General features: G+C 31.6%; 1 protein-coding gene across 1 annotated transcript; it reads right to left on the bottom strand.

Moving 5' to 3' along the window:
• Positions 1-8,857: 8,857 nt before the first annotated feature.
• Positions 8,858-9,741, bottom strand: LOC147406055 (uncharacterized). Its single transcript, XM_086432750.1, has 2 exons — positions 9,589-9,741; positions 8,858-9,499 (listed from the first exon to the last, which is right to left on the bottom strand). Exons 1-2 carry the CDS (start codon positions 9,661-9,663, stop codon positions 8,903-8,905), a joined length of 672 nt encoding a protein of 223 aa, XP_086288876.1. The 5' UTR covers positions 9,664-9,741; the 3' UTR covers positions 8,858-8,902.
• Between the last annotated feature and the right edge of the window lie 4,100 nt (positions 9,742-13,841).

Here is a 13,841-nt window from a genome sequence, read left to right as displayed (position 1 = left end):
TTTCAAAAATACAATTAAACATATCAAACATGCAATTTCTAGCTTGAATTTTGGAATAACAAAAGAATTTTATATTTTTGGAAACTCACCATAAATTTTTAATAAAATACTAAATGTAATTTTCACAATCTACTATTACTAATAGAAATTGAGAGTTCCTTACAATCTCTGTACGAAAGAATTGAAATACGTGCACGGATATCAAAGCAAAAGGTACGAAAATTGAGATTTCAAGATGACTAATTTTTGAAACCGGCCTGGTGGTTTCGAAGATCTCGATGTCATCGTCCTTTCTCCTTTCTACGACAGAGGACGGTTTGACCCTGAAATGGATGAAATCCGAGGTCGAAGTTTTGAAATCCCTGTATATACGTACGGCTGATTTTTAACGATACGGGGTGAAAAAGACGAGAAAACGAAAGGAATTTGGGTGGGTTTTGTAGATGTCGAGGCTGCGGACATTTCTCCCTTCTGCGTCGGTCGACGACAGCAAGTCGTTTGCTACAGATCTGAGGTTGAAAATCAAAGAAAAAACGATTTGTTTTTTTTTTAAATGGGTTGGCTGTTGGACGGGTTGGAGAAGACGAGTTTAAAAAAAAAATTAAAATTTTATTTATATAAAATTTGGGACGAAATCGATATTTTGCCTATTGTTTCGATCGACGATAACTTGACCATCCGAACTCCAAAAATGACGAATGAATACTCCATTTCACCTAATTTTTCGTTCCAGATCTAATGGTGTAGTCAATTTATAAAAATTTTATCTCTAACAAAAATTTACATTTTTAGCCCAACGTGACCCCTAAAATTGACGTCATTTTCATTTTTGACGATAATTCGACTTTCTGTGCTCCAAAAATGAAAAATAAATAGTTCATGTTCAATAATTTTTTCATTATGAATCCAATGGTATAATCGAATCTTAATAATTCTTCTTCTAGCAAAAAGTCACTATTTTAGCCTGGTCTGACTCGATAATCGAGGATTTTGCAACTTTTATATTCGGACTCGCATTTAAGCGTGCTTATAGGGTAAAGTATGTATTTTGATCATTTTGAATCCAATGGTGAGGTCAGATTCCAATAAAAATGATCAAAAATATCCTAAACGTTTACCCCTAAGTCCCACTTTCAAGATTTTCTCAAAATTCTATTATTTATTTTTTTTCGAGATACGAACTGAATACTCGGGATTTTACAAGTGTGACCCATCATCAGAAACTAATTTCAAAAGCACTATGTATTGACTTATGATAGATGCAGTGAGGACAACATTGATACGTTTTGTAACATCTTCTTTGATATCGTTAGTATTTTCATTTCATCGAGCGAATATCTATTCCATGTCGGACAATACCCAAGCTTGCACCTAACATATCCTCATCAGACCTTGCGAACAAATCTTTTGAAATTTCTAAGTAAATTCATTATCCCCTCGTGTTCCTTTAGGGATAGGATGGTTTCTATTTAAATCTCTTAAGGAATTATTTTTTGTTCCGAGGTCAATGACCTTTGCTTTCTGATTAAAGGTTGAGCCCGACCCTTATCTTCTTGTTCAGGAGAGAAATCTATCATTGAGGCCAGATTATTAGTTAATCCGTTAATGCGCTCGAGGTATTCAAATTTTTTTTTTTATCTAATCAAATTCAGATGGGGTGACAAACACTTCTATAGACTCGACAAACTAACTCGCCTCAATAAGGAAAGAGTAGACTCGATCTAAAGAACACATGACATTGATGGATTAATAAAAAAATTTGGACTCAGGCTAACCCACACGACTCATGAAAACACAAGACAAGTACTTACAACGGACTTGATTAAGATTGAGGACTGAGACATTGCTGACAACTAACAGGACTGGGACACTATGATCTTCAAGGAAACAATAGTAATTTTAAGAGATTTTGAGATCATTTCTGATGATTTACTTGGCGTTGACGTTCGTTATAACTGACCGAACTAATGACCCTAACAAAACAGTGAACGATTGAGCTCAAGTGCAAAAATAACCTTGTAACCCATCAAAAGTGGACTATCAATTTCAGTGATACCCCCTTGATAACATTTTAATGAATCCTGAGAATTTATTGAATTCTGTGCACGAATCCATTAAAAAATTCATTCATTCAATGATTATTTAGAAGGAAAATAATTTTATTGCATTCTTGAAAATTATTAACAAATAATGTTTCATTGAATAAAAACTTTCACAAATCTGATTATTTTTTGCAATCATTTTCTTTTTAGAAAAATATATTTGGTAATTTTATGCAAAAAATAGATTATTTGTAAAAAACATATTTCAAAAAAATTTCATGCAAAAATAGGTCTTTTGTAAATCATTTTTCCTTCATTTCCTTTTTTTTTTGGAAAACATTTTTATTCTTTTAAAATGGGTTGAAACCCAAATTAGCAAAGAATTTAAATTCCATTTTGATTTAAATGGTCCGGCCTATTATAATCGTTGGATCGAGATGGACTGGGTCATTATGATCCATTATCAAGTTTTTAAAATGGATTCTTTATTGGGTTGGTGCACCCAATAATACAGTAATTTCAAATCAAGTTAAACAAAAAAAAAATTGATCCTTGAGGACAAAACCGAACATTCCTGATCTCATTATTTGTAAGGTCCAATTCCAACAAACAACCCGGGAACACCCACAATAAGTCGTGACGTATAGGAAGGTTTTTAGACTCTAGGTTTACTATGTGCAATGCAATTTATCTAGCCATCCTTGCCCAAGTACATATATATACCTCTTGAGTGTACTCAATTAGACGGTATGTGGTGACTTGGTTTGATATACCGTATAGATGATAATCTAAGACTCCAACTCAAATCTCTGAAATCAAAAAGTAACCAGTTTAATTCCCAATTGAGAGGTGGCACACGATGCTGAGCAAGGGCCTACTTAAATACCTTTCGTCTAGAATAGACATTGTCTATCCCCCTCATATAGTAGGGTACAGCGGGGTAGGATCTCGCTTAGGTACTGATTTTGACCAAGAAGTGCAATTGGTGAACTTTGATACATCATATAAGTACGAGTCTAGGATTGGCGATCGAGACATATGACTTTGCGGCTTACAATAAAACAAAGGCTTTGGTCGTTCCAGCCTGGGTGCATCAATATATCTTTCAGTGTCACCTGATCAAATGATACTGATGCCCCAGTTTTATATACTATACAGGTCCGTTACTAGAGTTGTGATTTTCATGCATGACGTCGCATCTCACGAGGAGACTGGACCATGTGAAAAACAGGGTAGGGTGTGCCCGGGCTTTTTCAAACAAATGGGCCTATGGGCCTGATCATATTATCACAACATGGGTATCATAGAAATATCAATCAAGATAATACACAAACACATCATATCAAGATCAAAATAAGCATGTCAAACACATATCTTAATCAAAATTATGGCACGTCGAATAGGCAAAAATTATGGCACAAAAATAATCAATCATAGGCCAATCGATGAAATAGGCACAAGAAAATTTTTTATTATTTTTTTTTCCAAATGAACTAAAAACAAAATGACTTTCTCTATGGTCCAATCAAGATTTACTTTTGACAATCCAAAATAAATTGAGATTTTATTGAATATTGAATCGAGGATAGGATGATAATCATTGAGATGAGGGGTGATGACTTTTTTTTTTAGAAATAATTATTTTTTGAGGTTTTTTATTAGAATCCTCTCCTCATCACGAACAACATTAAAAAAAAGAAATTTTTTGTTTCTTAGTGCATCACTCACAAATAATTTATTTGAGAAGAAGATAAAAAATAAAAAATCATTTTCTACTAACGACACACCACGCATAAAACTAATTTTTTTAATTTTTTTTTGACAATTTTTTATTAGAATCCTCTCCTCATCACGAACAACATTAAAAAAAGAAATTTGTTTTCATAAATCATCACTCACAAATAATTTATTTGAGAAGAAGATGAAAAATAAAAAATCATTTTCTACTAACGGCACACCATGCATAAAAATAATTTTTTTTTTACGATTTTTTATTGGAATCCTCTCCTCATCACGAACAATGTTAAAAAAAGTAATTTTTTTATTTCTTAGCACATCACTCACAAATAATTTATTTGAGAAGAAGATGAAAAATAAAAAGTCATTTTTTCCTAACGACACACCACGCATAAAAATAAAAAAGTTTTTTGAAATTTTTTTTTGCGAAATTTTATTGGAATCTTCTCCTCATCACAAACAACATTAAAAAAATAATTTTTTTATTTCTCAGCGCATCATTTACAAATAATTTATTTGAGAAGAAGATGAAAAATAAAAAATCATTTTCTATTAACGGCACACCACGCATAAAAATAATTTTTTTAACGAATTTTTATTGGAATCCTGTTCTCATCACGAATAATTTTAAAAAAATAATTTCTTTTGTTTCTTAGCGCATCACTCACAAATAATTTATTTGAGAAGAAGATGAAAAATAAAAAATTGTTTTCTACTAACGGCACACCACGCAGAAAAAAAAAATATATTTTTTTTATTTTTCATTTTTTTTAATTTTTTTCTTGAGATTCTCTCCTTATCACGAACAACATTAAAAAAAGTAATTTTTTTATTTCATAGCACATCACTCACAAATAATTTATTTTCACAACTTATCACCCATGCATAGTAACGTGCTAAAAATTTTTATCCAAAAATTTTCTAAAACAAAAAAAAAAAATCTATGACTTTCACCCCAACCACCATCATTTCATCCTCCATTCATATGTCACTTTGAATCTTTCATTGTTTAGACTCATCCCACAATGACCCTAGATTGAATCATAGAAAGTGATACTCCAAAATAACATACCCAAAATCAATCCAAATAATGCAAAGAGAAGATAATACAACCCAAAAATATAAAATAAAATTAGATAAAAAAATGGGTTAACAATCATTATTTCATATCATTACCCTCTTGAAATCCTGTATTATATATGATCATTCTGAGTTACCCTATATTGAACCATAAAAAATGTGTCAAAATAAAATATTCACCATTCAAACAAGTAATCAATAATCGAACAAAAAAGAATGATAAAAAATAAAAATAAACAAATAAACAAACAACTAAAAATAAAATAAAAAACTAGGTCGTCTTGACAATGCTTCTTATACTTAGGGCTTTTCAAGTCTGATCCTTAATAATCCCCAGTGGAGTCGCCACTGAAAGCGCCCTCCATCTGCGGGGTGTGCGGATCCACTTTTCATTTTCGAGGTTTGGGAGTCACCACCTAGTTATTACGGTCTAGGAACCGAGCATTGATTCAAGATGGATAAAAATAAGTAATCTACAAAAAGAAACTAAGTCCGGGGATCACGTTATGGGGTTGGAAGTTGTTAGGCACCAACCCTGCCCGGCAAACACCGGTCTCTACTATTTTTCAAGAATATTACATTATTAAAAAAACCTAAAATAAATAAATAAAATAAAAAAACATAAAAAGAAAATATACCTATAGGATCGTAATGATTTGTTCTCTCAGAACTGGTAAAATAGTTCTTCGTAAGATACTCCTCACTTTATTTCTATCACTGGATCTGTTTTGGATCTCCAAAATGAAGTACCTCCTTCTTAGATCTGAGTATTTCCTAAATTTTTTAAGGGATTTATGGGTGTTTTGTGAAGAGTTTTTGGGAGTTTATGAACAAAACCTAGGGTTTGGATGATAGGTAAGGGATTGAAAGCGCCCTTAATCCGCGGGGTGTGCGGATCCACTTTTAATTTTTGAGGTTTGGGAGTCACCACCTAGTTATTACGGTCTAAAAACTGAACACTGACTCTAAAAGGCAAATAACACTAATCTACTACGAAAGAAAATACGGGTCCGGGGATCATGTTACAGGGTTGGAAGGTGTTTAGGCACCAACCCCTCCCAAGAAACGTCGGTCTCTACTAATTCTCAAAAACCATTACATTGCATAATAGACAAAAAAAAATACTAATTAAAAAAAATAAAAAAAAAATTACCTCGCGGATTACAACGATTCCCTCAGTACTGGCGAAGAGTATCCTCGTATGTATTTTTTTGTTATTTGCCCGTCACCAGATCTGATTTCTGATCTCCAAGTTGAGGTATCTTCTTCTTAGATCTGTGAATTTTCTAATTTTTTATGGATTTCAAGGTATTATGGAAGTGTTTTTTTGATATTTTTTGAGCTAAAGTTGGGGTATGGATGTCAGGTAGGAAGTTAGGACTTCAAAATTAGGGTTTTGGGAAGGTTAGGGAAGCTTCTTAACCTATTTTTTTTAGAATTTTTTTTTTATACGAAAATAGGTTGTAGAGACTCTTATTAGATTATTTTAACAGCTTTTTAGATAAAGTTAGAGTTAAATTATATTTTTTTTAGATAGTTTTAGAGTTAGATTATGTTTTTTTTAGATAGTTTTAGAGTTTAATTAGAATTCTATTAGGTAGTTTTAGAGTTTAATTAGAATTCTTTTAGATAGTTTTAGAGTTTAATTAGAATTCTTTTAGATAGTTTTAGATTTTAATTAGAATTATATTAGGGTTTTGACTTAAGTCTCATTTGATTGACTAGATTTTAGGATTTTGACTTAAGTCTCACTTAATTGACTAGATTCTAGGGGCCCGTGTGGATACAGGAGCTAGAAGTACTTAAAATATAAGTACTTCCAGAAGTACTTTCTAAAGTACTGTCTCAAGTAGCTGAATATGTGTTGTACGTTTGGATGCAGGATCTGAGAAGTACTGTCAGAAGTACTTCTCATAAAGTTTTGTGTTAGGAAACTATTCTGTATTCTGTTAAAATGACCAGAATACCCTTATATGTAATAATTACTATTTTTAACATTATAACTTAACAACATATGCTCAAAAAAAAAGTAACAGTTACTGTTTTTATTAAATAAAAACATTATAACATCATTTTATATTCAAAATATACTTATTCTTAACTTTTTTAAATTCCACAGAACCTTCCCTAAATATTGGAATGTGAAAAATAAAACCTGTATAAAAACATAACAACTATCAAATAATAAAACCTGTATCATCATACATAAAATCATATGTAATAATCACACCAACATGTGTAAAATGAAAAGAAAACATTCATAAATAAAATTTATATGTGATCGTCACACCAATAAACAAAGATGTTCATATAGTAAAAACATACTAAATTTACCCAAAAATATAATTTATTCAGTTAATAGTAACTTTTAAATAATAAAATTATATAATTATATCACGTCGATCATAAGTTTCTTTTATAGCTTCAGCTATGGTTTCTCTCCTACGTTCCATTTCTCTATGTCTTTCTCGTTGTGAACGTCTCGAGGGTCCAGGCTCATCTACACTCCTAGGGACGGCTTCATCTATATAATCTAATTCTTCGTATATAGCAAATTCAACATCTGCCAAAGCTTCATTTCGAATGAAATTGTGCAGTCCCATGCAAGCAATGACGATATCCCTTTGAGTATCAATGGAGTATGTGTGCATGTCCCTAAGAATTGCCCATCTTGCCTTTAATACCCCAAAACACCTCTCTATAACATTACGCAATGAAGAATGAAGATGGTTAAATAACTCCTTCTTTTCTTTCTGTCATGCACCCCGTCGAAAGTCTTGTAAATGGTAACAGACACCCCTATATGGTGTCATATACCCATCCATCAATGGATAACCAGAGTCAACCAAGTAATATTTACCTGCAAATGAATAATAATTTCATTATTTTATATATATAACGTATAATTAAATGTATTAAGTAAAATTTTGAATACCAACCTGACGGAGGGTGAGGAAATCCTGAATTAGGATTATTTATTGTTTTTAAGAACACGTTCGCGTCATTTGCTTGTCCTTCCCAACCAGCAACTACATATGTGAAGAACATATCGAAAGAGCATACAGCCATTACATTTTGCGTTATACCTTTTCGACCTAAATATCGAAGTTGATCTGCTATTGGAACTCGTGCCCCAATATGAGTACCGTCAATCGCTCCCAACAAATCCTTCATATAAAAAGAAATTTTATTTTAAAGATTAAACATTATAATTTTTTTGAATTTAACTTTAAAATTACCTTAAAGAAAGGCCAGAATCTTCGATTTGTGCGAATTTGATGAGGGATCTCATCCAAAGAACGAGGCACAATGAGAGTTTTGCACAATTCAAGAACAGCTTTCAAGATTCTATGAAAATGTCTACTCACGGTTTCTTTAGAACGTTGAAATCGATCACCAACACTTCGCATGCCCTCGTTTTGTCCCAATATCTTCAAGAACATTCCTAAGGATACTTCTAAAGAAACGTTCATTGTTCTTTCAAGACCCACCTCTTCGTGTAAAGTATTGCATAATTTCTCAAATACATGTTTCTCCATTCGAAATTGTTCGTGACATATTGCATTATTCCCAGACAAAACATAATTCATATAATTTTGTCCAGTAAAATTACAATTAGTCTTTGGTTGTCGAACTAATTTATTTTTACGAGCCGTGCGATAATAATTTGCTGCAGCAAGTGCTGCCATACATATAATCTCATCATCTGAATCTGAATAATCCATCTTGTTTTTGTTTACATTATTAATAATAAAAAATATCATTTAATATTCCATATTAACAAATCATATAAATATATTCAATCTATAAACAATCATATAAAATATTAAAACAAACATTTTTAACAATCAAACCATAATCCATAATTCAGAATCCATGAGACATAATCAACAACCCACAAACCAGAAATAAATAGAAACTTAATCCATACAGAATAAATCCAAACCATAATCCATGAAACAAATTTTCTTTTATTAACCACATAGTTCATAAAAAAAAATTATTCATAAAAGACCGACCTATAAAAAAAACTATGCTACCTTCTAGTGATCACCACAATAACGACGGTATTCAAAATTAATGTACGATAGACGAGCATCATTTGTCGGCAAGTTATAAAAGGCATTCCTAAAATCTACACTCTCCACGAACTTAGATACCACATAAGAATATCGATCGCTACCTATAGGAATCTCATCCACTAATTCATTAAGAAGTGGCAAGCATTCACCAGGAGTAAGCTTTTTTTGCTCGTTTGGAAGTTGATCTTTCTGAATTTTTGATTGGAAAAGATCTACCAAACGACTGAATTCAACCTCGAATAAATCAGATTTTCTTCGCTTACTGCGTTTTGATCTAGAATCCCCACTTATTGACGACCTTCTCTGTGATGGTCTTGAACTTGGTGACTCATCAATATCATCGTCAGGGTGAGTTGGGAGTATATTTTCTTGTGTCGCTGGAATGTATTCAGGAGTATCATCATCATCATCATCATCAGCAATTGACTCATTCGTCATGTTTGTCGTTGTAGAATATCGAACACGAGATCCGGTAGCTGTGGTACCACCAAATAACTTGTCCAACTCATCTCTGTGCTCCAATGCTTTATAACGAAACTTATTATCTCCAGAATGTTGCTATAAAAAAATGAAGAATATTATTAATAGATATTTATTGACATCTTCATAAATAAGTGAAATTAAATATATTAAAAAATATGTATTACCATTTCTCGTTCAATCCACCATTCATCGCTCATGATGATAGAATGATCGTTCCAACCGATTCCAGTTACACTCATTAGATTGGACCAAGCCTTCCAATCTAATTTTGTTTTTGTTCCAATGATTTTTGAATTGTTTTTGTTCAAATTTAAATCCCGTTTTCTTGAAAATTCATTTCGAACAAAACTTCCATCCTAATCTGTCTAGAGTTGGCCCATTCCTATGACCTTGCGCGACTGCTTCAACACATAGTTCAACAAAGGTCTTGTGTAAATACGGACTCCAATTTGCTTTACCCTTGTCATTTTGTGTTGCAACTTGTTTGTCCTTGTTCATATTTGTTGTTTCAGAAGACATCTTAAAATGAAAACAAGCAAATATGTGAAAAAAATCATGTGTCAGAGAAAAACATAAATAAATCAATAAAAAACATTATTTCTTATAATATACCTAAAAAAAATATTTCACGACAAACTAATTCTCATGGATTAGCACTTGAAATTCAAAGCAAACAAATACATGCATTGCATACTTTTTAACTAAAAAATCATTTAAAAAATAGTTTAACTATTCGCTTTTGGCCAAGTCATGTCTTAATAAAATATTTTTTAAAACTCGTCTTAGGGTGTCAATTCACACCTTAAACACTTTAAATGATGGTGACTCCCAAACTTAAGTAGACAAGGTTTAAATACCCTTAATGTTGATAATGCACCAAAAATAATCAAAATACCTTAATAATATATAATTACATTATATATATATATATATATTAAAAATTAGAAAATAATTATTATCAATTTAAATTTTTTTATTAATTTTATAATTCTATCAAAATTTCGGCAGCATCCCCTCTTAAAAATGAACATATGAAATTTTCCTGATAAAAAAAATACCTGCATAATACACTACATAATACACAATCTAACATCCACGCAACATCTCATACACATTAACATTTTAAAAAACACATAATACGTGTATCAACATGTTTTAAATCATTAGGACTCAAAGAGAAATATTAAAGTTTCAACTTCTCTAACAAAGCAATTCTAGCTAATGAAATAATACTTTTAGTTCATATTTCAACAATTAAATAAATCTTTACTCTTTACAAGTAACGCTCGAGAGGTCTTCAGTTCAAATCTTATCTCCCAACAAAACATAAGAATAAAATACATAATCTCATCATCTGAATTTTTCAACAATTATTTTCATTGATATGTTCTTAAGGAGGGGTCCCTTCAACCCCAACTTATCAATAAAAAAAATGAAAAAGGTTATTTGCATGAAATTCAAAATAAATGTATAAAAGTAAATTCAATATAAAATGATCATAAAGAAGGTATTCATTTTGATAAAAATAAATATATACCAGAATAAGAATACATCATTTTTTATAAATATTTTAAAAAAGAGTCGGGATAATTTAAGTCCCTTTTTTATACACTTCCTTTACAGAACCGTAGATCCTTTGCTTTGAGATAAATAGACTAAGTTAATGAGTAGATTTGGTGAATTGTTCCATCGAGTTTTGGGCTGAGTCATCAAAAGATCCAATCAAGTCGAGTTGAGTTGACATGGGTGAGTTTCGAGTCCATTTTACAAGTTTTAAAAGTATGACTAACAAAACACAAGGTTTGCACAAATAGAAAAGAATTCACGTGTACTTGTATCAAAATAACATGAATCACTAAAATACAAAACTTCAAACCAAAGTCCTCATTCAAACCAATTTCCCAGATGATAAGATCTTACAAAATTATCAAACACAGAAATTCCCCAAATTATCTACACTATAAGAAGTCTTCTTCTCCAAAGTAATAAAGGGATAAACGAATTTTTTTTTTCCCTCTTCTTGGAGTCGTATTTGACGGATTTGTTGAGTTCACATTTAATACATCTCATCTTAAGAGAAACAGTAAAAATTATGAAGATTTCTTAATGAAACCAAGATCAAGAGAAAAAGCTCAAATTTGACACCTCCGACTAAAAAGAAGTCCATTGATGATGCTTGCTTAGAAACACCTTGATTGAAATCTAAAGATTCCTTGTGTCATCAACTTAAGACTAAATTTACCACCTCATCTACACAGAAATTCTCCAAATTATCAAACACAGAAATTCCTATGTTGGAAAATATGAACTATATTTTAATTCGATCGATTTTGTAAGAAAATTATCAACACAGAAATTCCTATGTCCAAAAATACAAACTATATTTTTATTCGATCAATTTTGTATAATTAGTCCATTTTGTAAGAAAATTATCAAACATAGACATTCCCCAAATTATCAAACACAGAAATTCCTATGTTGGAAAATATGAACTATATTTTAATTCGATCGATTTTGTAAGAAAATTATTAAACACAGAAATTCCTATGTCCAAAAATACGAACTATATTTTTATTCGATCAATTTTGTATAATCAGTCCATTTTGTAAGAAAATTATCAAACAGACATTCCCCAAATTATCAAACACAGAAATTCCTATGTTCGAAAATACGAACTATATTTTTATTCGATCGATTTTGTATAATCAGTCGATTTTGTAAGAAAATTATCAAACATAGAAATTCCCCTTTGCCTTAAAAGATATGAGAAGAGAAGAGACCATCGAATGAGTGTGAGCCGATCGACTTACCTATAAGGAGAGGACGAACTCGCCGCTGCAATCGTCGGAGACGTCGTTGCCGTACTCGCCGGAGGGGAGATGAGATATGTTTTCGTCGTAGGTAGGAGAAGGTTTCAGCCAAACTTCTGTCAAGGAGTTAGGTTGAACAATGAAGGTTTACAAAACGAAAAAACAGGGACTGATTGCCGAACTGTCTCGGAGAGGCCGGAGAGACCGTCGTCGTAGTCGCCTGAGGGAGGAGAGGCTTTCGTCGTAAAGAGGAGAGGGTTTCGGCAGAACGACGAGGGTTTATAGTATAAGATCGATTTTTTTTTACGGACTGAATCAGGATATTTGGAGTAATTTCTAATTTTTCACGAGGGTAGTTTTGGAACCGCACCCTATTAATTGACGGACAAATTGGCTCTCCGCAAAAACAGATTTGAGAAGCACTGTTCTCGGTACTTCTCATAGAAGTACTAATTTTACTTTTTTGAAAAATTATTTTGAAAAGTACTTATTCATCCAAATGATCCATATAGTGCTTCTGGCTCCCTATTGAAGCCAGAAGCACTTTAAGAAGTCAATCCAACACAGGCCCTAGGATTTTAACTTAAGTCTCACTTGATTGACTTTAATTTTAATTAGGATTTCACTTTACATTAATTAATGTTTTAATTATTAATTTAAAAATTTTAATTATTAAAATTATAAAATTACTGTTTTGCCATCGGATAGGACTTTTTGCGTTTTAAGTATCATTTTTCAATGTTTCAGGATGTTTTGGAATCGATTTTTCATAAGAAATTCGATGGGAATATTGGTTTGTGTTATTTATGAAATTTTTTGTATGAAATGATCTTGAACTTTATGAGGGGTATTTTCATAATTTTATTGAATTTTGTGAAAATTGACGAAATGATTTATTTGATTTTGATTTGTTATTTTATGTGTTTCAATGGATTTTCCTAAGCGTAATGTAGGCTCTAGGGATGTTTTGAGGTTAGGGCTATTTTGGTAATTTGATCATTTTTTAGTGATTTTTATCATAAAGCTTTTTTTTATCTGTGAAATGATGATTTCTAGGTTTTTGAGGTTATATTTTCCTAGCGTAGCGTGGTTTCTATAGTTTTGTTAGTTTGAGATACCTCATCCAAATTTTTGAAACATATCTAGAAACAAATAAAACATTGAAATAATCATCTATCATTCGGAATCATCGCGATTAGGTTGACGAGTTGATTAATCAGGTGATTGGAAAAATAGGGTGTCTACAGATGTCCCTTTTTGGTAGAGGGTTGATGCAAATTAGATAGCAAATCTATTTTGGTAGATAGTGCGATATCCAAATGCCAAAGCTAGTGACAGTTCATTTTGCAGCTAGATTTAGCAATTCATCGAGGCGTTCGGATCCTTGAGGGTAAAACTCTCCCCGAACAAAAGGTTGTCAGGTCCTCAAGCGAGAGCTCTCACTGACGGTATCAGATCCTTGAATTTTAGAAAATTCTCCTTGACTAAAATGTGTAAGTGTGTGCACTTGAAATCTAAGATAAATCTCAAAGGGTCTGAGAAAAATTCGAGTAAAATTGAGTAAAATCTGAGTAAAACATAAAATCTAGGAAAATCTGAGAAAAAAA

Source organism: Akebia trifoliata, chromosome 3 (assembly GCF_017979445.1).
Source record: "Akebia trifoliata isolate Shusen 1 chromosome 3, ASM1797944v1, whole genome shotgun sequence".
NCBI classification, from domain to species: domain Eukaryota; kingdom Viridiplantae; phylum Streptophyta; class Magnoliopsida; order Ranunculales; family Lardizabalaceae; genus Akebia; species Akebia trifoliata.
Note: the sequence above shows the minus strand (reverse complement) of the source record. Positions and strands in the feature narration are given on the sequence as shown.

Coding starts and splice junctions, on each gene's coding strand:
- LOC147406055 (XM_086432750.1), bottom strand. CDS start 9,663: ATGAGTGTAACTGGAATCGGTTGGAACGATCATTCTATCATCATGAGC. Junction 9,500..9,588: donor GGTGGATTGAACGAGAAATG/GTAATACATATT, acceptor ATTTTTTTATAG/CAACATTCTGGAGATAATAA.